Source organism: Primulina huaijiensis, chromosome 14 (genome assembly GCF_012295235.1).
Source record: "Primulina huaijiensis isolate GDHJ02 chromosome 14, ASM1229523v2, whole genome shotgun sequence".
Classification (NCBI taxonomy): Eukaryota; Viridiplantae; Streptophyta; class Magnoliopsida; order Lamiales; family Gesneriaceae; genus Primulina; species Primulina huaijiensis.
In genome coordinates, this window is record NC_133319.1 from 2,792,440 (window position 1) to 2,817,343 (window position 24,904).

Here is a 24,904-nt window from a genome sequence, read left to right on the forward strand (position 1 = left end):
GATCAAATAAATAATTATTAAGAATTGAAGAGAGGAATTCGGCAAGTAGCTTATATTTATATTTTTAGGAAAATCATCATCTTCCTCGTGTCCAACTGCTGCTAAGGTTATGTTTGGATTGATATATTTGGTTTCATGACTTCAAATTCTTTGACTTATTGAATTTCAAATCAATATCATATCAAGATATATAATTTCAATGATGATTACGATGAATTTTAGATACTCAAGATGGAATATGAATTGAAATTTCGATCAAATCAATCCAAACACAACTTGACTGAACAATTAAATGGGCCCAGACTATTTCAAGTCCAGGCCCATGTTGATAAATCAACCCATAAATGAAACAAGCTGCTCACTTTCACCGTGCTACGAGTCCGAATTTCACCCTGCAAGCCTGTACATTTGGAGCTAATTGAATCTCCAATGGCGGGATGTGGTTTTTCTGCCCACATCAACTATTTTACGGTGGAACGTGTCTCTTGACAGAGGTTCCAATGAGATGATTCGCTTCGAAATGATTTATTTGGGTTTTTTAGTATTAATATTTACTTCAGAGTCTCTAGCGGGAAGAGATAATGGGAGAATTGGATGAAGAGTTTACAGAAGCATTGCTTTTGAGGACCTTGCCCGAACGCAAAGTGTTGGCTCACTTTCACTTTCAGACCATCGACTCGATTCTATGGCCGCCACCACCATCTCTTCCCCAAAACAATTTATCAGTTGGTAAAATATGATTTTCAGCATTTGATTATCTATTGTTGTTGTACTGATTCCGGGAAACTAACTTGAAGCTTCATCGTCTTGTGCTGATCTCTCTCTCTCTTTCTCTTCCTTCCTTCCTTCCTTCCTTCCTTTTTTTTTTGTTTGGTAATTTTGCATATTTGTGTTCTGTTGAATTGTTCGAATGAATGAATTATAAGTGATAAATATTTGGTCCGATTTGTGAGATGTGGTGTGATGAACTAAAATGGATGAACTTTTGATGGTTTTGGTTTAAAATTGGTTTGATTTTGATGAGGAAATAACTCGACATTTTCCCGACAGAGTGAAATTCTGATGAATATTATCATTCATTGTGATTTGTGAATTCAAAATGGCGGAGATTAGTAAGATGAACTTGTTGATATTATAGCTGTAAATATGTTTTGTAGCAAACAGACTTCTTTCTCTTCCCAGTTTGTGTACGTACATTGAAGTAGAATACTAGATGATTGAAGTACCAAACATGGTGTAGAATCTGATAGAAAGGGGTTGTCCAGTTGTTGTGATTTTATATTCTTTTGAATTACTGCAGCATGCCGGCATCTATCTGGAATCTTGATTATAACATATTTTAGTTTTACTTGGAATTTTTTATTTCGATAATTATTTCTTATTATGAAGTTTTCTGTTTAATTGTTGTTAGAAATTTTTTCTTTAATGTTCCATAGTTTTCTGTGCCAATTTTGATTTGTTCTTTGAACACTTTAATGCTCTTTACCATGATAATACAAGCTTCTGCTCTGCTTTATGCAGTCCTGCTCTATAAGTAGTTGTCACTTGTCACGTGGCTGCTTAATCAGGTTCACAAATTCCAAATCCGAGAAATGGAGTTATCATGCACACAAGGTCGCTGGAATTATGAGTGTTGGGGCGGATATGGCCCCATCTCAAGCAGCAAAGCGAAACCTCCCGAAGTTGAATATGGGCTGAGTTTGATGTTCCTTGATACCAGGTTGAGGAGTCCTGGAAAAATCTAACCTGTGCTCTTTCAGGGCTCTTTTGTGCTTCAGTCAATTTCCTGGAGCATTCAACCACATATTTTGCGCCTCAGTGGAGCTTTCGCTCATTATCAGGAAAATTGCATTATGGTACATTACCCCGTGAAGCAGTTTGCACTGAGAATCTCACTCCTTGGTTGAAGTTGCTTCCTTGCCTTGAGCCCTTGACAGAGCTGGGCTGTCTGCATTGATGAACTGTCCTTCAATTTATAGGGGCTATTATCATTCTCAACATTTGCATTTGACATCAGATGAATTCGATGTGTCTGGGTCGAAGTCTGGGATAATGCTTGAACAAAACCTGACAGTCGTTCTTCAACCAAGCACTTTGGGAGCTGGAGTTACTTTTTCTGATAAGTTATCATAACCAAGTTGGTCTCTGAGCTCATTATTTGGCAGGAAAGTTAATGGAAAATGTTCTCTTTCCAAGTCCAGCAATGTGTACATTCAATTTGAGCAGAATCTAGTATCCGAACTGAAGAAACTATTGAAACAAAGTGAAGAGTGGGATAAAGAAATTATTATTCATGAGAGATTTCTGAAAAACTCTATATGTGAGATGCCGCCTTCTCCTAAAAGGGTTATAAAAGAAATAGAGAATTTGGTGAGAGAGGGTTCTATCCTCTATGAATTTCCAGTCGATGAATATGATGAATCTGAACCATTAGATTTGGGATTGAGATGGAAAATTCCGGTCATCTGGTCATGCCAACAGGCACCTTTGCATGCAAGCAGATTTTTATTGGGAAGTGGGAACGAAAGGGGTGCTATAGCCATCCTATTGAAGTCTACTGGGAGCAATGATGGGGGAAAAATATATTATAATGAGAAATAATGCTGGACGAGAATTTAAATATTCCAATTGGTTCCTTGGTATGTCAAGGTCTAGTATTATACTCTGCAAGTTTTTGTGGATGGAGAACTTCAATCTACAACAGATAACATAGAGAACATACGTATTTCACCTTCTGAAGACAAGGTTTCTCCTGGAGTCATGGAAATGGTCTTGAGACTACCATGTGGAGTGAAAACAGCTGCATCGACTCTAGAGTTTGATAAGGTATGTTTGACTTAAATGGAATCAGAACTTTAGTGGATCATGGTCTATTCAATTTTTATTGTTATCCATTGATAATGAGTTGAAAAGCAGCCAATGGGGTAGTCTCTCGGTACTTTCATATTTGATGAAGCTGTATGCCAAAAAAACTGGAGTTATGAAGACAAGAATGTGTAGTCTCTGAATTGTCTATTTTTGTTCTTCCCCTTTACACTAACACTGTGCTAGGCTTGAGGCTGAATATTTACTACCTGAGTTCATTAGGTTTGGTAACTGAGGTGTCTTTGACATTGCGATAGGGTTGCAATCAAGTGAAGTCGAGCCCGAGTATCACACTGCTTGAGCTCGACTCGAAATAAATTTGAATACTCGAGCTCGACTCGATTCAAGTATTAATTTTCAAGCTCGAATTGACAACGTATCGAGTTACTCGAGCTCGAAAAACTTGATTTCAATTTTTTTTAATAAACTTGATCAGACACGCTAACTTCTCGAGTTCACGCTACTCGAACTCGACTCACCGAGCTCGAGTCGAGCTTTGACCATGCTCGATTTGAACCACTCGTGAGTTGATCGACTCGTTTGCAACCCTACTTTGCAATTAAATGATATTAGTCTTCTGCGTCTTTTTTGCCCTTAATTCTTGCTTGGCACCAGTTTCAAGTAAGAAATGGGCCTACTAACCTCGAATAAGTATTCCTAATTGAAGGATAATCTGATTCTGAATTGGTAAATTAGCTTGAAAGTAAATAACAAAAGATGCTTTTGTGAGAATGCTTAAATATCTATGTAACATTTAGATTCTTCAAAATTCTAAACATCATTTGAAGTGATTGCCAAAGCACTGTAAATCTAAGATTTCAAAGCTAGTTTATAAACGAATATTTTTTGAAATTGGTGAAATTATATTTTTTATCCTATCACTATGTGTATCACGTGTATATATGTGATTATCACTTACGTTCCGGCTTGCTAATATTGATTGATTTCCTTATGGTGGAAATATACATAAATTGTGATGATTAACCTTTTATTTATATTGTTTGCAATGTTAAGGTAATTGATTACTTTTTTCCCTGGATGTATGTTGATGAAGCAGAATATGATATGTTTATTTCATGTGTATCGGTCAAAGATAACAAAAAAAATCTAAATCATGTTCTCCTAAATTAGCCTTGTGGCTTCCTACCTCGATTTATAAACACTTCAATCAAAACATCAGTTAAAACATAAAACTGTTTTAGTTGTTAGAGAGTTAATTAGGTTTTAAAAGGCATACCAAGAGTGATTTCCGTCAGAAGAACCAAAAGTGTTAAAGTGATCATAGATACATACCAAATGTCGATATGTGCATACCTACATGACTAAAAATGGCATACCCCTATAGTCGCAGGATCAAATTGCCGAAGTAACTTAACAGATAACGTTCTTTTGACAGGGATTTCTGCATATTGATGAATATCCTCCAGATGCTAACCAGGGTTTTGACATTCCATCAGCTATAGTAAACTCTGCTGACTTCCAAGCAAAGATAAGCTTTGGTGATCGATAATAAAAAAAAAATACCCATATTAGCCAAGTTACAGATATTGAAACAAATTGTCTGGATACCTGTTGGTGGCTTGGTGCTTTTCTTTTCTACATTGTCTAAACCATCCTTAACTTTTTTCAGGAAAGATATCCCGTTCTTTCTTACACAGAAGTACTTCTTGTGCCTTTGACAACTCCTGATTTTAGGATGCCTTACAATGTTATCACTATTACGTGTACTATTTTTGCTTTATACTTTGGATAGTTGCTCCAGTGCGCCGTCTTCGGTGAGGAAGAAGGATTCTGAAAAGCAAAGGTGAGATATTTTTAAAATTTGTAGCTTTTGGATACTGTTATCACCATGAAGTAACTGCTTTTTCAAAACATAAAGTCAAGTTTCATTAGTATTTTCTTAGTTTTATCACTATTATTAAGATTTAGGAGTACAGAATCTACAGATTCCACAATCAGTTCTGGATTTTGTTCACTTATAATTTTTTTCATATAAACTTTTGCAGTTTCATATTTGTTGAAGTCCTTGTTTGATGACATAAATGTCTATCATTGTTGATAATCATTCTGACACTGCTGCTTTTTGATGTAGGCTGCTGGTTTTTTTTTAATAAAATCAAGCCCGATAGGTCTGAAAGCAGTTTTATATCTATTACAATTATTTATGAAAATTTGGGTGATTCAGTATTTTGAATAATATGATGTGATTAACCGCAATATCTTGTTCTTTCCCCTCTTTTTCATGCCATTTTTGCTTCAAACGTCCCTAGATGTGCCTCGATTCTCACATTTGATCATTAATTGGCTTTTGCCTTTCTAGGTGCTATTTTTACCTCATTGCATCTTTTTTTCCTTAGTTATATGATTATAGTACTCGTCATCTTTTCACAAGTCTTGTTTCTATCATCCACAACTTATTTTCTTTTATCATACCAAAGTTCACCTTGTTTAGTTTCTCCTACTGGAGACAATAATAAAGCTTTGTATCTAAATAATCAATTTCCCACAACCATTAATCTTTTGCTAGTTTGGTCCTCGGTGATTAGGAAATATGCTTCGAATTTTCAGCAAACTTAGACCTTGTACTAGTTCCACGTTAGAAATCACATTAGATGTGTAAATAGAAACACAATTTCTAAATTTCTCTGATGTTTTCTCATATGATATATGTCGATGGTCTCAAATTTTTATATGCTGACCATATTGTTTTGAATGGTACTTTTGAATCTCGATCTGGTTATTACAGAAAAGAAAAAAAAAATCTCAAGTATAAAGCTTTCTTTATCATCTGCCATCTGTTGAATTTGTGCTTAATCAGCTCAAGACTTCAGAGGTCTTGGTTTGTTTTGCCCATCTCTGGTTTGTCTCTGATAAATTTTACTATCAAGCTGAAATGCACTTGTTTGTTGAAGCAAGCATCCGTGTTCCGATCCCTTCAAATAGCTCTTTGACTTTACGTCTTTCTTGATGCAATGCTTTGCTTGCAGCAGGAAAGAAAGCAGGCCCATTGACATTGATGCTATCCGAGATATATGCCAAGTTGCGGGGAAAGCAATGGGAACCACCACAATCTTCATCGGCATCTACACGTTCAAACACAAAATATAAGCTGATCGCGAAAGTTGTGTTAGTAGCTGGGCTTGCTTTTGCTTGGCAGTATTATTCTGAATGAACATGAGAGATGGAAAATCTTTTTTGCATCCGTTAGCATGGATTGAGTATCGTCATGTAATATATCTTTCAAAGCCCACTTGTACTGAATTATAACATTGAATTACATAATTCTCAAATTTCCCACTCGTATTTATAAATTATAATATAATGCATTCAATCATTCAACTTTACTACTAGTAATAGAACTACAGGCGACAGTATAATATGTTTTTTGCAAATAGAAAAATATGGTAGAACCGAACAAAGACAAAATAAATTTACAACAGCAGATATCTTGTCTTGCTGTTCTAACCGAATTTTACATGAGTTGGGCACTGCTCCTACTACAACTAAACGTACCAAAGTCTATATAGATACGTTGTAAAGGAGGAAAGAAGTCCTACATAAACCATACGAGCATTCAACATCTCACACTCTGTCATTGTAAAGTCATCTTATTTTCTTCAAAGGAGTGGTAGCCACATTTTCTTCTTCTCTAATTCTTTTGGTGTTTTTGCTGAAAAAACTGCACGGAGAAGATCTTCTGTTTGATGTGGTAGTGCCATTTCCAGCCAGGAGACGTCCGTAACAAACCTCTGAAATTTTCATTTGAAAATTCAAAATTAGGTATCTAAACTTATTTGGACATATGAATCAGGAATATTTTGAAACTTGACCTCCCAATAGTAATTTCCAAATTTTAATATCTTTCTTAAGCTAATATATATACATATATAGAGTTATGTTATTGTGGGTACCTTTGTGAACACGATGAAGTGGTATCCTATACATCCAATAGATGCACGCCACCTCAACCAATGCTCACATAAATGTCCACACCGGTGCTCACCACATCAATATACATGTAGAAGGAGGTCATACTTTCAACTATGCTGCGGAGGAATAAAAACATCCTCAATGTTTTGTGATTGCCTATACTGCATAGTTAGAAGGTGACTCCTAATTGATATAGGGGCAAAACGATTTGAGTTGTGCAATTATCTATCATTCGCAATAGTTTTTAGAATAACAACAAGAACCCAATCCTACTAATTACGAGGAAAAGTATGAAAATCTAAAAATATGTAGCATACTTGGGAAGGCTTCATAAGTTCTCGATCTCTTTAGGTGACTATCATCTTCCAGCCATAACTTCCGCTTCAAACGGGAAGCATCAGGTCCATTACACCAAGCTGTTTGAATACTCAAATCTACTGGTCCTACAAAGGCACAGAACTGCTTTAGATGGATCAAACTTGGAATCTAGGTCATTATAAGAACTAGTTCCTTTCAAAATGAGAGCATCTGAGTAATGTCTCAACTGGCTCCTTAATACTTGGTCTTAGAACCAGAATTCTGCTTCTTGAGAAGCATCATCAAGTTCTATCCACACCTCCCACTCCCAGTATGCATAAGCATAATCACTTTAACATCAGGAAAACAAAAACAAAAACAAAACCAAGAATCTAGTTTGAGGTGGCTTAATCAATTGCAGATTCCAAAGTTTCATTATTACATAAAGCAAACATGTAGTCTAAAAAAACATTAAAACACCCATGGATGAAGACGCAAGAACCACAATATCCACGTGATTAGTTGCAATGGTAACATACATACAGAAAATGTTAACGCGAACCACAGAAAAGCATACTTGTGGGGGATGGCTTGCCATGAACAAGAAGAGCATCAGAATCAGTGCCGCCGGTGGACAACCCTCGAGCGGAAAAGAAACCAATCAAAGACTTCCATGTCACCGAAGAAGCAATGAAATCGACCCCTCGACTTATAAAGTGACCATTGAGCTTCAAGGTATTCGGGTCGAGCCCGAAAGCCCGGGAAATGAATCCGAGGTCCAACCTCTGATCTACACCTTCAATAATCTGGACACTCTTGGAGACAGATGGGCAAAATAGCTTTATGGTTCTTTTCCCCTCTTCCCTCACCGCTTCTCCCATGGTAACTTGTAATACTACGAATGAATCAATGGTTGTGAGAACATTGGAATTATTTGAGTGATACTGTTTTCTTCTTCTTTCGGTCTCGTGGATTCCAGAAGTATCCACGTAGAGTTGAGAGTACTGACTAACTGGTCCAATTAGTTATGCATAGTTGAAATCTTGTCATAAATTTATAAGTTCGAAATATCAATATCCTCGTAGAGTTTAACCACCAAGTTCGAGATGAATTGTTGTTCTTCTTAGGTTTAGGACACGAGAATATCCAACCATGAACTTTTCCGAATAATTGAGATTATTGAAAATAAAATACAAATGCATAGATTTCATTTATCAAGTAACTTAAATTGAGTATATGTCATATAATATTTGAAGAGATGAAATAAAAAAAATATATACAGTTAAAACTAAGTTTTTATGATACAGAAAGTAAATCATAACTTATTTTTCGACTTAGAGAGATCTCAATTAATTTTTTTATTTATTAAATTAAATAATTAAAAATAGAATAAATTTTTTAATAAGTTTAGGNATAATAAAAATAATAATAGTGTTGTTAAAAGGTTTTAAATTTTAAAACATTGATGATAATATTATTAAAATTAAGGATGAACAAAATTTCAATTAAATCAAGATTTCCAGCTAACTCGATAAAATTCAAAAACTAAAATCAATCAAACCGAAATGACTTGAAATCGATTATTTTGGTTTGTTTCCAATTTAGCCAAAATATTTTTTGAGAAAAAAATAATATTTTTAATTTAAAACATCCAATAAAAAATTGAAGCTCGGAGTTTATTCGATTTAACCGATTAATTTATAAAATGACTTAAAACAAACCAAATAAACTGATTTGACTGTCTTTATTCAAATATTTAAATTGAATTTTCTATTTATTATTGTAAAATTTCAATATTCTTACTCATCTCACATATAGAGATTCGTCTTTAAACAATACCTTTAAATACGAAAATAACTTTTTTATCTGAGATTCTATTTATGCGAATGAAAAGGAAGATTGTATAAGTCAAAAAAATTATATATTGAAGCTTTTTTTATATGACGTCGCGTGAAATCCAGCGAAAGGTAAACAGCACACGAAGGGGTTAACGAGCAGAGCGGGCAAAGAATATTCAGCATCACCTCCCTATACTTCCATCTTCAATCATTCTTGCTCAAAGTTTCATCCTGCATCACTTTTGTCGCGTATGTTTTTCCCCATTGTGAGTTTTTATTTTGTAACCCAAAACTCAATGTAATTTCTGTGCATGGTTATATGTAATCATGGCTTCTGAATTCTTGATCTTTTTTCTATGCATGTTGTAATTTTTAAATCTGGGTGTCGGCGGCTGTGCCATTTTGTTTTTAATCTCTTTTTCTTTCTTCCTTTGATTGTCATGTAGTTCAGTTAGTTGACATAATTTTCTTGTCGTTAATGTGGATCTTAATTCTACCTCAGAAATGGAAATGGATTTGAAATTGATGACCGAGCTTGAAGCAATGGGTTTCTCAAAGGCTCAAACCACAAAAGCTCTTTGCTCTGGTAATTAATTAGTTTTGCTGAAATGTTGCATATACAGATAAAATTTGTACCTGGCCCTGATAAAACTTTCATTGAAGTCTAGTTTCCCTGTCATGGATATGTTTCTTCCTTTTTTCTTTAATCACATGCCCAAATCTTTTTGCCAGCATGTGTACCGATGTTTGTGCCCATTCGCTAGTTGTGGAAATGAAAATAGTTTGTGCCTTATTTTCAATATCGTCAAGAATCATATTTATCATTTCTGTGTTGCCAGATTTTGTCCTTTTCTTCATTGGTTTACTTTTATGCAAGATTGTTTGAAAGGTTGAGGGATGGTATTTGGAAAGAAAATATCCAAGCTGGTGTTGTGCATTTTCTCAAAATTAAGCACTTTTATTTTGGACTGAGATGTAACTGGTTTATGGTGAAATAACATAGGGATCACCGAGAACGAGTTGAATGTATTGACCTCTGTTTGATGTGATCAAACATAAAAAGTAAAAACAACTGCTTTTATGTATCCGCTGCATCTCTGAGTGAGAGACATCAGATAATTTTTTGGAGATTAATGACTTAATTAAAAAAATGTGTATCCTTTTTCTAGATTCTCTTTCATATATATTAATAATACCCATTCCTTGTCTGATGAAAACAATCTGCATTCTTGACCTGCTCTTTAGAGTTTCATCTTCTGTTGCTGCTTACGTATTTGTTACATGTTACTACAACAACTAAATTTCTTCAGGTAATTCAAGTGTTGAGGCTGCTATAAATTGGATTATTGATCATGAAAATGATACAACTAGTAGTGAGATGCCAACGGTTAGTTGCTTCATCTTGAGGGTCATCCTTTATTTCATGCTTCTACTTCTTACAGCAAATCTGGTTAATAGACGAATAGTACGCCATTATATCACCATCAAATTTTCTCTTGTACCTTTACTCTTGTGGATTGAATGTTTTGTCCAGTCAAGAATGGATTTAAAATTGAGGACCTTGATATCAAAAGCTCTTTGAAAAAAAATTAATGTATAAAAGGAATGGATTTCGACATGAATATATAATAGTAAGTTCACTTTCGAGTATTATCCTGGCATTCCCACATCATGTTTGTAAGCAATGTGCTTTTGTTACTTCCGGAATACTACAGTTTTTATCTAAATCACCCTGGCATTTTTAAGCCTCATAATGTGATAAAAACTTGTTGCATTAACTAATTTTTCTGCTGTCTATGCAACTAGTGTCATCAGGTTCCAGCCATCATTCCTATTGAAGCAGTTGACTCAAATCATATTTCTGAACAAGTCAAGCTGAGAGCACAGGCATTAAGGTGCTTTTCGATACCTCTTATGATAAAAATTTCCTCTCTTTCTTCTCATCTACACCATCATACAATGAATACTTTAGTAAATATATAATATGATTGTGCTGCACATTTTCTTAACCTTATTGCTAATTTTCATTTATTTAGAAAACAGGCACATCAGAAGAAAGCAGACGAAGAAAGGAAACAGGAAAGAGAACGCGAGAAGGTTATTTCTTCATACGTTTCTTTCACTTCTATTTTCTTTTGATGAATTCTTCATTCATGTAACTGTGTTGTCAATCAGTTTTTTCGTTAGTAGCATCTGAGGCATCTGACGTGTACTGATTATGTCATGTTGACGTGTACTGATTATGTCATGTTCTAATATTTGGCATTTTGTCTTTTTGTAAAGTTTGAAATTTGAGATGTGACTCCTTTAATTTTATTTTCATTAGCCTTTTGTAATCTTTATCTGAAGTAATCCTATCTCTATGATTTGGCAAGAAAGAATATAATCGTGATAATCTACTATTGACTTGGTGTGAAGGACCATTTAGAATCATGTTGGATCAGACATTTTGGATTACCTGGAGTGACTGTGACTCTGTGCTATGCCTTGATGCTTTGTTCAATGTAACAATATAACCAGAACAGCTTTTCATGTTTTGTTTGATAGCCTATTACAATTACTCAACCTGGTTTTTAGCTGTTAGTACTTACTATGAGAAATCCTACATACGATTGGATTGTTGGTTATGTTCCTCTTCTTATGTCAGTTTTTCTAAATACTCTTATCCGTGTATTTTTTAGTAGAAGTTAAGAACAAAGTTATGGATTGCTTCCATTAATGTAAGTAGTATCCTACTGCTTGGTCTTTTGTCACTTGTAGGAGAGGATTCGAGCAGGTAAAAAACTTTTAGAGGCTAAGCAATTGGCGGAAGAAATGGACAAGAAACGGTATGGTGTTGATTTTGGTTCCTCTGTTTGTCTACATGCACTCTTTTGCATGCTATTGTGTTAGTTATACTCATTATGCACCCTTTTATCAAGTCTCAGGTTTATGGCTCAGCGAAGACTAGAGAAAGAGGAGGAGAGAAGAGCTAGGGAGAGAGTTCGACAGAAGCTGCAGCAAGATAAGGTACAGTTCAATTTTGGCCTACCAGAATCAGATTCAGTGCAGACCATGAATATCTGGTGATGTTGCCTCTTGTGTGAATTTGTGTAATTTCGGTATCTGTTAAAACAGATGGTAAAACTAAAAGAGACAAAGAGGAGCATATTTTATAGAAAAATTACATGATTATAAATTCCTCTCCATTACCAGTTTGATCTTCTCCTCTATCACATCATGATCCTACTCATTTGCTGGATCTTCTTCACCTCTTTGGTATCATGTTCCATTGTACTCTGGAAGATGTCCAGATGTCCTGAAATTGTTTACAGATTGGGTTTATTGTTTTTAACAAGTCTCTTGCTTCATCGAATATTTCCTTCATTCTTTTAGTTGGAACGAAGGGGCATGCTTGGATTGCCTAGTGAAGGCTCAACGTCAATGAAACTTGTGACTGCATCACCACAGAAATTTTCCATAGGAAACCCTGCTTTATCACCTGTTAAGCCTATTGCAGAAAGAGAAATCATGAGAGAATGTTTACGGTGTCTCAAGCGTCAAAACAAGGTATCTGGACCTTTAGTTTACTCCTGACTTTTTCGTGGCTTAATCTTGCATTTGTAATGTTCCACAATCATCTGTGCGAGCTTTCAAGAAATGCAAGGTTCTGAGTCATATAATAAATAATAACCAAGGGCATTAGAAGGATGCCACTGGAAGAAAGATTCATCCATTTATTCCATGGAATACAAACTGCTTGTTTTATTTAGTTTAATGATGACATGTAAAAACACCGAAATTGTTGCTGCGTGACCCTTTTTTCTATCAGGATAATTATGGTTATTGCCAGTGCTCAATAAATGTGCAAGAAGGTGAAATAAGCAACTAACCAAATATGCTAGCAAATAGCAACTTTGATTATATAATTATATTTTTTTGTTACGAGTTCTTTGTACTGCTTTTTTTATGGTTATGAATTTCGAACACGAGAATCACTCAATGGTGGTGAATATGTTTTGTTTTGGGCTAAGAGGGGGGGTGTCTCTTTTAGAATTCTGGGATTTTTCATTGGAAGAAAAATACCTTCTCCAAAGCTCATATCCCAAGTCATGTCCAGTTTTTGTTATTTTATTCCACGAGATAATAACATGGAGGTCATTTGATGTGATAGGAAGATATTACTAGTGCTATAAGGGCCTTCGACACTCTCTTGATTTACGTGAGAAATGTCGTCAACAATCCTGATGAAGGAAAGTTCAGGAAGATTCGCATCAACAACTCAGCGTTTCAGGTAAAGATGTTCCGCAGACATATGCATGTAAAAGCCATCCAAAGCACAACGTAAATTTCTTTTATTATTTGATTTTGGGTGGGAATAACCTTGAATCAAGTTTCTTGGCCTCTAGATCGACGTCATTACTTCATTTTTTAGCAGGACATAGTCGGTAAATTCGAGGAAGGTGTCAAGTTTCTTCAACTATGCGGATTTGAGATAGTGGAGGGAGGCAAGTTTTTGTGCCTGGCCCGAGAAAAAGTTAACATGGAGAGATTAAAAACAGCGGGGAATGAGTTGCAGAATGCATTAACAAACCCTTTCTTTGGACTCCTATCTACATGAGTTTCGTCTTGATTTTCTTTTCGATTGAAATGTTAAACTCTTTCTCATATACAGCTGAAAAACTACTGATTGTTTAATGTAATTTATACATTGTTCTCTTCTCATTATACGCGCTTGAAAATTATGAAGTTTTGTGGATTGACAAAATATTATTAGAAAGCAAGAAATTCATTATATAAATGAATAATAATGATATTGATAAGTTAATATATCCAAAATCTTTGTAGACAGAACCAATCATTAATTCCCAACCGTGGGGTGAATGAAATCCGATACATAAATCCGTAAATAAAAGAATCGCAAAAGCATCGTTGATTTTTGACTTAACAAAATCAATTTTGTGTGTTTCTTAAACTCATATTGTGATTTAACTTCTACTCAATTTAATTTAATTGAAATCTAAATATGTGTATAATTTAATAATAATAGTTTTATATGTATTTATGTTTTGAAAAAAACTTAAAAGCCGGTTCGAGCCGGTTTCCATTTCCCTCCATTACATTTTACAGTTCCGAGCTTAGAATTCAGCAACCTCTCTCCTGCAAGATTCGTAATCCCGGGCTACAAGCAACCTGCGGCCTCGCAAAATCATTTGTTAGGGTTAGGGTTAGGGTTAGGATCCGAGAGTCGAATTGTGCTGTGGCCTAACGACGGCGAACTGGGCAGTAGCCTCACCATGTATGCTGATCAAGTCGAGGCTCAATCCAATAGGTCAATAAGAGAGCGACTGAACGGAGCTAACACCGCAGACTCCGGTCGTAGGGTACCAGTTACCCGCAAGAGGTTAACCTCCTCCCTATTCTATACTTTTACTTACGTCGGTGAAGATAACCTAATTTTTTCTAGGTTTTCTGGCTTGTTTCTTCTGCTTTGACGGAAATGAATTGATTTTTGTGTCTGTATGCACTGATCTGACGCTTCTTATGTTGTTTTATTTTTTGATTTCGGGGTTTTATGCTGTGAAACTGTTTAATCTTTTGTGTAACTGCATATAACTATTAGATGTTATGATTTGATAATGTTTCTTTTTTTGGTTGAAAGAAAATTATGTGACGCCTGGTTTCATACCATGTCGGTGTGAAAGTTTATTGAAACCAATGGTAGTTGGAATAGAATAATTATCTACCGGGTAAATTGGGGTTGAGACTTAAGATGGGGTTCGCGGCAACCTCTTTGTCTGGTTAATTTTGTTAGCATTTAAGGGCTATTGGTGTATTCACATTTGATGATGAATAGAGACATTTTTACATGCGGGAGAAGTATCCAGAAGATGACAAAATCAATGCTCTCTTTCTTTAAGAAAACAGACCCTTTATTTTAGCATGTTGTGAATTTTCATGTAGACAAAGAGAAGATGATGGCAAATGGGAACATGATCTTTTTGAAGATGGCGGAACTCAAGTCTCAAGTATGGAGTTTTTGGAGTAAAGTGCTATTGAGTATGAAGTTTTACATATATTTTACATTCTATATTGTTAACTCAATCCTTGTGTTTATGGACTGAATAGATCGCCGGATAGGTGAAAAAGATCTCCGTTTGAAGCTCCAAAGGAAGAATATGGAGCGAGCTACTCAAAGTGTAAGGGGATCTTTTCCAGGAGGCGCAAGGGATTTACGTGAGAAACTCTCTGGTACATTATATTCTCGGCCTGTTGAGTCTGTGCCTCCTCCAGTGAGACCAAAACCAACAGCTGAAGTCGCTAAACCTACCAGGAGAAGTGTCATTGCTGAAGTGGCCCCTGTTTCAGAAGCAAAGAAAGTTGCTAACCCTGTACCCCAGAAGAAGGCGAAGGAAATGGTTGGAAAAGTACGATCATCTCTTTTCTGATATATATTTCTGTGGCATGAAAACGTTTCCCTTGTTCATTCTCATTCTCACCTGAGAGAATAATCGGAAATGCTGATGAAACCATCTGCAGCAATGTGTTTCACCACCTTAAATTTTCACGCAGGTTGAGTCGTTAGATAATTTCCTGCAGTCCCTGGGCCTCGAGAAATATTCGATTACATTTCAGGTCGAAGAAGTAAGCTGCTTTTTCGTTTCAGTTTGACATTCTTCATGGCATATGTTTTCTGAATGTTACCGATATGAATTGTTTGCTGTATTTTGACAGGTTGATATGACAGCTCTTATGCATATGAGTGATGAAGATCTTAAAGCTTTGGGAATACCGATGGTCAGTATTGACTCATTGGTTAAATTGCTTTGTCATTATTCGAATTTTAGTCTTTTACTGAACTTTTATGTCACTTCTATTTGTTCTGGGTAAATAATTTTTTATTTTCCTCACTATTTTTGCTGCCTCTTACCTTTTTTTTATACTAGTAAAGCATATTTGATTGGCAAATATTTTGGCTTGCCTGTAATTGTACTTCAGTAGCTGTAATCCAACTGAATCTTATTGCTTGTGATTTTCTACTCCGCTTTTCAGCTTTTACTGCCAATCATACCCTTGCTCAGCTGACATTAACTCTATGATCATACGTGAATTAGTCTTATGATGTGTGCAAGAAACTTGATCAACCTTCTTTTGGCATCTCCTGAGCTTTCTGAAATAATGTTTGTAATCCAACTTCCAATGAGCCGATCCTCATCTCTTAACTCAGGAAAGTCTCATCTCATATATATTTGGAACCAACTATAGGTATCCACGTTTTTCGATATCTACACTTGGGTTATAGAACCATCTTGTTTCCTTCAAAATATACTCTGATGTAGAGAAAGCTGGGGTTTAACTGAAGGCTAACAAAATCTTTGTAGAGAAATAGATAATCCTTGTTGTGACATTTTGATGCTGCATGTTTCTGGTTGGAGTCCTGTTCCTTGTGGCGCAATGGTAGTATAAAATCAATAGCAAGGCATGAGAGTTTCAGGGAAGAGGTTGCGAGTGATTCCTTGCCCCTACCCAAACTAGACACTTACATGTCAATTTACTACCCCTTTTGGGCTAAGCTCAACATGATTATAGAATAGGCTAAATGTCTTCAAGAAATTGTATTTATGAGAGGTTGAGAAGCTTTTCAACATTTCCGATATCACGAGTGATAGGGCTGTAAATGATATTTGTTTGAAATACGAAAGTGACTAGTGTCGCATGCTTGTGTATTGTCAAAACTGTAGAGGTGGCATAGACGGTAACTATGCAGTTAACTTGAGAAGAGTCGAGAGAGTTGAATATATATACCTAAATTGAGTAATACATTGTCAACTTGATTCTAGGCTCTAGCTTGATTACTCTTTGAACATGGCTTGATTGGACAAATAATTTACCGGTTTTAAGAAGTTAAACTTTAATCAATTGCTGGTTAATCCATAGCTCCATTGGCAGGATTGACTTCTCTACATATCTCTTAGTTTGCACATATTCCCTTTCCTGGGAGAATATTCATTCCATGTATTTACATGTTCAGGTTGGCCTTTATGAGGGCTATAATATTAATACTTATTTACAATTAAAAGCTCTATAAGAAGTGCTGAATTACAAAGAATGGGAAACAAGTTTCTGGTGGCAATTCTCTATAATAGTTGCTGCACGTGTTGTTTTTTCCATCTTTCTGCATTCCCATAAGCACAATAATTAAAGTGGTCAATAAAGAGTACAAAAGTAGCTGGTGGTTACATTTGTTTGTGCCCCCTTTTATGTTTACCCTTCTATTTCGTGTTCTAATTCACTACTTGATATACTCAAGGACTGGACTATGCAACTGTGCCATTGTTCTTGATGAATTTGCAGCCAAACTTAGTGGTTTGCTATTAATTTTCAGGGTCCAAGAAAGAAGATTCTTCTTGCTTTGGAGGCAAAAGTCTAATGTGTGGGTAGGATTGGTCATTCATTGGCGTTCTAGATTTTTATCATACAAAATGTCGACCATCTTGCGGGGACCAAAAGTTCAACTAATGTATGTTATCAGGTCATCTTATCGTTTGAGTAATTTCAATTTGTATTATTGACTATTGAATTTGCTTGTCGTTGTAGTTGGATATAGATAATTGACAAGATTGAAGACCTTGGGATCCAAGTTTTGGTTAATGAGTTGCTTTGTCTGTCTATTTCAGTTGATTCCAAGATCCTTTTAGCGTGAAAACATTGATTAACATGCCATGTATTTTCGCACATGAATATCGGTGGGTGATTCCCTTTTTCCCTGTATTTTTTCATGAATCAATACGAGTGACGTCATTTTTTGGGAAACCCGTATCATCATGGTTTCTATTTTCGGCCATTTAATTTCGTTAAAAATCGGCATGTGGCCAACCAAAAGCAGCAGCCTAATTCTTGGGGTATCGAATTGTATCCCATGTCAACTATCCAACATACATAATGAATGCTAAATAGTACCACCAAAACTAAATATATCCGACCAGGACCGCGGTAATGCATGCGGTTTAATGGGTTAATCAACAGCCATGCCTCGTATTCACGAATGCTAATTTACGAATCAACTTGAAAAAGTAAACGATAATAGCCCAGATTGAAAGTTTCTCAAGGAAAATCAATCTATAGCAAAACATGTAGGCTAGTTTGTCATCCCATGATCGATTCTATCTGTCCAAACGGAAAAAATCAAGACAAAAACGAAAAGTACTATGCCCAAAGTTTGATAAATAGACGCACATTTGATATTACCCTTCCAACCAAAGAAGTCTGTCAATCTAAATTTCCTGCACCGAATATAATTTCAACTTATTATCATGATTTTCATCAATTCCGGTAACCGAGAGCTTGATTCTGAAGATTTTGGTTGTCTTCCAAAAGACGATCATATTCTAGTAGTAAATCTGCAGCTTGTTTCTGAAGGGCAGCAACGTGACTTTCTGCAGTTTCAAATTTCTTATCTTTTTCTGTAGACTCCAACTTAAGCTTCTTTAGATTTTCGGTTAAGCTTAATACTTCTTTCTGCAAGCGCTTCGTTTCGCCAGCAGCTTTCTCTTCTTTTTCCTTGAGCTGCAATTTTTCTTTCTCGAGTCTCTCAACTTCTCGCTTTGAAGCTCCAGTGCTGCCCCTTAATTTGATCAATTTTCGCATGTAATGATGCATACGGTCGATTAAAAATCCGAGGAAAAGAGAAAAACCTGCAAGATGAGTACAGAATTGAAACAACACATTTGTGAAGAGAAGGAAAAGAAGTCACCGAAAATAGACAAGCTAAGATATCTGGAGATTATACTTGTACAAGAATTACCTTCTAGTTTCAACTGATAAATGTGAATTTTCATCCAATAAAATACATTTAGTTTGGAAATTGCTTATAAACATCATAAAACTTAGTATAATAAGTAAAGTAGATGCCAAAAATGTGTTGGACAAGTACTAAGCCTACTTAAATCCCACTTTGCAGAATAAGGTAAGATTCTCGAGCTCAGGAACTGGCATCATAGCCATGGAAGTCAAACTAAGGACAATTAGATCAATGGATGCCAATCGCTATACTACTAAGAGGGGTGAAGGTTTAAATAGAAAAATACTGCAGTTAATGCGGCCCAGATGATTGGTATGAGGTTCATATTCGAGAGGCATGGTTGAACTTTGAAAGGTTTCAAGTGAATAACGAAGCAAGATGACCTATTTTTTGCATTAAATTCAAGCCCTACTACTGAGAAGAGATTGGGCATGGTAATTGAGGAGGGGTTGGTACACACCCCTTCCTCGACCCTTCCATCCTCTACTGCCACCCACTTCAATTTGTGGAAGGATTAAATGAGTTTACGTAATGAACTCATCCATTAACTTGAGTTACTAATTTTAATAAAAGACAGATGTGAAACAATTACTAGCTGAATCCATCACCTGCCAAGGATCTACTTGACCAGTAGATTCTATATCTCAAGATTAATGTTAAATCAAGTATACCCAACGACAACTACAGTGTAAATTTTTGAGCAATCACAAAACAGATTGTGTTCTCTTACAAGTATCTTGCCATTGAACACAAATATTCGATTAAATATAGAAAAGAGCATCGAGAAATAAGCCTGAACAATGCACTGCCGCATCTAATGTTTCTTCTTTCATTCAATTTAATAGACTCTACAGACAACCAGTTAGCAAACCTTATGTAGTCGTTGCTGTGCCACATCCGCAAATTATCCAAGTCGGAAATACAAGACTAGAGAAAGCAAACATACCACAAAAATAATTTACTTCGATGGGGGATTAAAGTTATCAATATAAAAATATAGAGGGATATTTGCTCATTGATCTGTCCTAAGAGAGTTTTAGCCTTTCTGAAAAAGGGAGTCGCTATACAATTTACGCTATATATGATGCACGGGAAATTTAAAAAAACAAAACAGCTTCGACAGACTAAAAAATAAATGGATAGTACACAACTGATAAAAGTGCATACAAAGCAATAAGAACATAAAAGGTTTTCCTCATATCCATCCTTCAACTGAAAGTGTATAGCATTAGACAAATTTGTATGAACATTAATCTGCTATTCTCTGAAATCAAAGCATCAATGAAAATATGAAACACCTAATTAGACAATCACAAGTTGCTATAAAATATACCAGAAGAGATAGGGTAAATGAGCACGGAGCAGAACATTTCAGGGAACAAATATCGATACCAGAAATCACAAATATAGGCAATGGAATTAAAGGGCGTTGTATCCATACGCCTAAATTCAAATAAACCAACATTTTAGGGGGAAATGCAGTAAAACAATCTGCTTGCACGTACTCAAAACTCGAGAATCACAATAAGTAACCATATTAGGCATCTTTCACCGAAAAATAATGGTCATACCCATCAGAGTAGCCTCTAACAAGTTGGTCCTCCAAAGTACTTGATCCATTGGCGTCATTGTTCCATGCTTCACCCCCTTATTCTGAATCTTGAGTATGCTAAATAAGTTTGATAAGAGAATAACAAATATAGTACCAGCAATGGTTAAAACAGTGGCCCTTCTCATTTTCACTTGATCCAAACCCTTCATTACCAGTTGCCTAAGTGGCCCAATCTTCACCATCAAAAGGAAAGCCACCAAGCCCTCCGAACATACGACCAAAAAGAACAAGGGAATCATTTTTGCCACGAGAAAGAATACACCTTATCTCAACACTTGGTAAGCTAATATTTTCTCAAATCGGAGAACGTACACAATCTGTCAATAAATTAATCACATTTCATACTTTCAGATATCTTCCAGAAATGAACATAAAAGGCAAATATAATTTTAGATTTTCTCAACTAGAGCTTTTGTTTCAGGCATCAGCATACAACCAAATTAAAGCTACAGTTTAGTAAAAATTGAATCTTGGATAACACAGTGCAGAAGCTTTTGAAAAGAAAGAATCTTTAATGCTCTATAGCCTCTTCTAACATGAAAATATCGCCTGATTTCTACCAGAAATGAGGAAAACCCATTTCTCGAACTGAGGTTTAAGCAGAATGCGAGGGGTCGAGACTACGTATTTCCCGTTCATTCTTTTTGCCCCCTGACCCCTTCTCTCTTGTTTCGTTGGAGGTTTTGTATTACTTGCTGAAGCTTGATTAATGGCGAGGTCTTTTGGGAAAAATGGGATGATTATGCTTTACAGATGATAGAAGATTAGCACAAAAAAAGTAGAAAAAGGGCGCGTGGTTGCAGTCAAAATAGTTGGGAGAGTGTACTTAATTCTTGTAAGAGTGAAATCTGAAGTGAAGTCGAAGTTAAGGCGAAGTTAATACATAATACACACGAATACAGGCAACATACGCAGGTGAACACCAAATATTACATAGCATTTGAGTGGGACGATATTGTGTCGAGGATATATTAATACTTTTTAATTATGTCTGAAGAAAAATTATTATTTTAGCCGAATTTCTTAAACAAGTTTTACTGGTTTCGAAAAAAGATGTGTTCTGTATTATATTAATCGGGATAGATACTGTTTGTGAAGGGAGAGTGTTTATTTTAGTGTTGTAAGATCTTGTTTACTATTATAATTATTTAATTTGTCAAATTTGAGTTTTAGTTATATAAGTTTACATTTTATTTGTTTTTAGTCATATTTCGTCATTGGTGACAAAACGTCAACAATTATCGATGTCATATCAACATTTTTCGTTGTCAACTAAATGTTTTTCATTATCATGTTGTCTCTGCGACAAAAATAGACTAAAAAAACAAAAACAAAGTCCGAAGAATAAGATCCAACTTTGAAACTTTAGATGACAAAAATATAAATAATGTGAACTTACATGACCAATTTTCTCGTTTATGATATATATTTGTGTTGTTTTATATTAATCTATAATATTAATTAAGTGAGAGACTTCGATAATTAACTGACTTTTGGTATGATGTTTTATTTATTTCCAAAATTACTCTCACACATTTAGCTCTAACGTATATAGTTTTGTTCTTGAATTTGACTCTTTAAAAAAAAAAAAAAAAGAATGATTGTGCGTTTTGTTTTTGAGTAGGTATTTTGTGAGACGGTCTCACGAATCTTTATCTGTTAGACGGGTCAGCCCTATCGATATTCACAATAAAAAGTAATAATTTTTCATGGATGACTCAAATAAGAGATCTGTCTCACAAAATACGACCCGTGAGACCGTTTCACACATGTTTTTGCCTTTGTTTTTTATTCGGTATAATAGAGTATGCTTAAATTACAAATATATTATCTCTAAATCTCACGTGGTGTTTAATTTTATAAATATCGTAATTCAATCAAAATTTGAAAATCTTAAAGTTTATGATATTCATGTAACACTAATTATTATTAGTGGTACTTATCCCACACCCACGTACCCATATATCTATTAGTTTTATTCAAAATAGGAATAATAGATTTTCTTGAAGTTATTCAAAAAGTACAATAATTTATTTATATAGGAAAATTTGAAATATAGTATTGTGAGTTATATGTTTTCGAATATGATTCATTTGGCACTTATTATCTTCTATGTGCACACGTGGAGAGAATGAAGTTCATATTACTAAAATTTAATTGATCAAAAAAGAAAAAAATAATAAACAATATGATCTAAAATACATCAAAATGGGAGGAAAACAATATATAGTTTATATTTATTTATTTTTATGTATATTTCAATGTATGTAAATAAATTTTATTCTTGTCACATTAATCACGTAGGAGAATATTGATGTCAAACAAGTAATATAGGATGAATTTAGTGTTTTGNTTATCATCCTAGTCGTGGAAAACTATAATTATTTATAGGAATGTTAAATTATACTATAAAATGTAATATATGATACGTTTAAAAAAAAGTAATATATGATACATTTTTTTTAAAAAAATAATATATAATACATTAAAAAGACTAAAAAATAAAATTTATTTAAGTTAAGATATATAAAAATAAAACTAATCAAATTATTTCTAAAAAAAAGAAAAGATTAAAATTAATAGTGAGCAGACAAACAATTTGAGGAGGAAAGTGTTTGGGGTCTTGGTCGTCGGTCAGACTTTGACATGTTGAATAGTCAACGGGCAAAGACAATTTGACATAAATATAGGACAGCCAGCTATTAGCTAGCTAAATTCATGGTACTCGTACATAAATGTAGAAAGCAATAGTTTGTTATGTTATTTATTAATCGTCTTATTTATTAAGATATAATAATGTTATATGTACAATTAAATTTGTTCAGTTATTAAAAAATCAAATATAAAAAATTTGTTTATCAAAATCTCATGATAAATTTAATACAAAATTTGATGATATAATAACAAATTTCAATATATGATCGTTGAAAATATCGTATGATTCATTATGTTTAATGAGTGAGTGTCACTCATTAGTAGACAATATACATATACAGTTTTGATATATTGCACACCTACCGTTCACATTTATACGAGCACCGATGAAGTGAAACTCACCTGTTAGATGCGATGAAACATAAAAACACTGTACATTCAATAGATGAGTGTCACATGATCGGTACTCACATAAGTGTCCATGATGTGTGTGCTTCAAAATTTTATATATATATATATATGTGTGTGTGTGTGCGCGCGCGCGTCGAATTCTTGTATTTTTAAAATAGTGTATCACGAGCCACTCTATTTGAAATTCAATTGAACAATTTTTATATATTTTAACTTCTAATCCATTAGTTGGCTATAGAAGTATTTTTTTCAAGTAAAATTGAATCAATTGATTCTAAATAAATATATTGACTGCTTTTAATAATTAATGTGCTAGAAAAAATTTACATGCAATCCGATCAAAGAACAAACCTAAAATCTACCGCAACAAAAAAAAAAATTTGTAATTATGTTTGTGAACTTTGTTTTTTTAATTATTTTCTTAATTACATATATTTGACACAGACATAGTATAAACTAATTTAGTATGTCCAAATTATCAAAATGCAAAAGAATTTCAATTTAATCACAAATTAATTTTTACCAATTATTTTAAAAATCTAAAGTTCCTTATTTTTTTCCAAAACATGGGAATATTTTGATTTCTTTATATTTTTTCTGACCTATCAATTGTCTTGATCAACTAATTAGTCAAACGAATAACATGGTTTCTTAATACACTTGAACACTTCAAGATTGAATTACGAATTGGTGTTTTGTAAGACGGCCTCACGAATCTTTATCTGTGAGACGAATCAACCCTACTGATATTCACAATAAAAAGTAATACTTTTAGTATAAAAGCNGTAATACTTTTTCATGGATGATTCAAATAAGAGATCCGTCTCACAAGATACGATTCGTGAGACCGTCTCATATAAATTTTTGGTACTTGAATTACAAGACGGGAATTTGTCTAGCTATGTGTGAAAAGGTTTGGACACGAGGGAACGTGGTTATTACAAAGTAAACAAGTGTGCATGAATTTAAGAATTATATTATTATTATTATTATTATTATTATTAAAATATAATTAAGGTTCACACTACCTCTGATGTCCAAGTCACAAGAAAGTCGAATAAGTCTATTTTGTTACCTTTTTTTTTCTTCTCTAAATTTAAAGCAGTACTATTTTAATTCATTCACCTCTTACCACATCGATGATCAAGTTCAACCTACCAACTTGATTGAAATTTCAACGGCCCTTGGAAATTTTAACAGCACTTTCTATCTTTTTTTTATTTTTAAATTTTTGTATTATTAGTTTCGAGTTAACTTCATAATTGCTACTTTATGCTAGTGGCCGTTTTGGAAAGTTTACATTTTTAAAACAAAAATCGTAATGATTTTGAGATCAAATTGGAAAATTTTGTGAGCCAATGTATTAAATATGGTTTTGTGGGTTTCTTTTGCTTAAATTTTTTTTAAAAAAGACATAGATTTGTTATGATAATTTATTTTTCATATGAGGAAAAAAACGAGCGAAATTAATAAAACTTGCATCATTGAATCAAGACTTTTTCTATACCTCCGTTG

The 24,904-nt window shown here is 34.3% G+C and overlaps 4 protein-coding genes and 1 pseudogene across 10 annotated transcripts; 3 read left to right on the top strand and 2 right to left on the bottom strand.

Annotated features, from left to right (window-relative positions):
* Positions 1-476: 476 nt before the first annotated feature.
* LOC140956445 (uncharacterized) lies at positions 477-6,037 on the top strand (annotated as a pseudogene).
* A 184-nt stretch (positions 6,038-6,221) lies between these two features.
* On the bottom strand, positions 6,222-8,093 carry LOC140956444 (uncharacterized). 2 transcript variants are annotated; one of them, XM_073413164.1, is made up of 3 exons: positions 7,670-8,093; positions 7,113-7,238; positions 6,222-6,614 (listed from the first exon to the last, which is right to left on the bottom strand). In XM_073413164.1, the coding sequence occupies exons 1-3, from the start codon at positions 7,971-7,973 to the stop codon at positions 6,469-6,471; spliced, it is 576 nt and encodes a 191-aa protein (XP_073269265.1). In that variant the 5' UTR covers positions 7,974-8,093; the 3' UTR covers positions 6,222-6,468. The 2 variants fall into 2 exon arrangements, with proteins under 2 accessions (XP_073269265.1, XP_073269264.1); XM_073413163.1 differs by having other exon boundaries at positions 7,113-7,232; positions 7,655-8,092.
* A 984-nt stretch (positions 8,094-9,077) lies between these two features.
* Positions 9,078-13,644, top strand: LOC140957722 (uncharacterized). Of its 3 annotated transcripts, XM_073415079.1 has the most exons (10): positions 9,078-9,179; positions 9,433-9,516; positions 10,241-10,317; positions 10,737-10,825; positions 10,967-11,027; positions 11,691-11,758; positions 11,852-11,939; positions 12,306-12,479; positions 13,084-13,203; positions 13,348-13,644. In XM_073415079.1, exons 2-10 carry the CDS (start codon positions 9,435-9,437, stop codon positions 13,528-13,530), a joined length of 942 nt encoding a protein of 313 aa, XP_073271180.1. In that variant the 5' UTR covers positions 9,078-9,179; positions 9,433-9,434; the 3' UTR covers positions 13,531-13,644. The 3 variants fall into 3 exon arrangements, with proteins under 3 accessions (XP_073271180.1, XP_073271182.1, XP_073271181.1); XM_073415081.1 differs by lacking the exon at positions 9,078-9,179 and having other exon boundaries at positions 9,276-9,516; positions 10,746-10,825; XM_073415080.1 differs by lacking the exon at positions 9,078-9,179 and having other exon boundaries at positions 9,301-9,516; positions 11,858-11,939.
* Positions 13,645-14,007: 363 nt separating this feature from the next.
* On the top strand, positions 14,008-17,672 carry LOC140956958 (uncharacterized). Of its 3 annotated transcripts, XR_012171568.1 has the most exons (7): positions 14,008-14,313; positions 14,874-14,938; positions 15,039-15,337; positions 15,483-15,554; positions 15,645-15,707; positions 17,296-17,430; positions 17,508-17,672. XR_012171568.1 is itself a non-coding variant. In XM_073413955.1 (6 exons), the coding sequence occupies exons 1-6, from the start codon at positions 14,207-14,209 to the stop codon at positions 17,338-17,340; spliced, it is 651 nt and encodes a 216-aa protein (XP_073270056.1). In that variant the 5' UTR covers positions 14,008-14,206; the 3' UTR covers positions 17,341-17,672. The 3 variants fall into 3 exon arrangements, 2 of the variants coding, with proteins under 2 accessions (XP_073270056.1, XP_073270057.1); XM_073413955.1 differs by having other exon boundaries at positions 17,296-17,672; XM_073413956.1 differs by having other exon boundaries at positions 14,009-14,313; positions 15,039-15,328; positions 17,296-17,672.
* A 331-nt stretch (positions 17,673-18,003) lies between these two features.
* LOC140956960 (uncharacterized) lies at positions 18,004-21,159 on the bottom strand. 2 transcript variants are annotated; one of them, XM_073413957.1, is made up of 2 exons: positions 20,283-21,159; positions 18,004-18,604 (listed from the first exon to the last, which is right to left on the bottom strand). In XM_073413957.1, the coding sequence occupies exons 1-2, from the start codon at positions 20,560-20,562 to the stop codon at positions 18,234-18,236; spliced, it is 651 nt and encodes a 216-aa protein (XP_073270058.1). In that variant the 5' UTR covers positions 20,563-21,159; the 3' UTR covers positions 18,004-18,233. The 2 variants fall into 2 exon arrangements, with proteins under 2 accessions (XP_073270058.1, XP_073270059.1); XM_073413958.1 differs by having other exon boundaries at positions 20,217-20,341.
* Between the last annotated feature and the right edge of the window lie 3,745 nt (positions 21,160-24,904).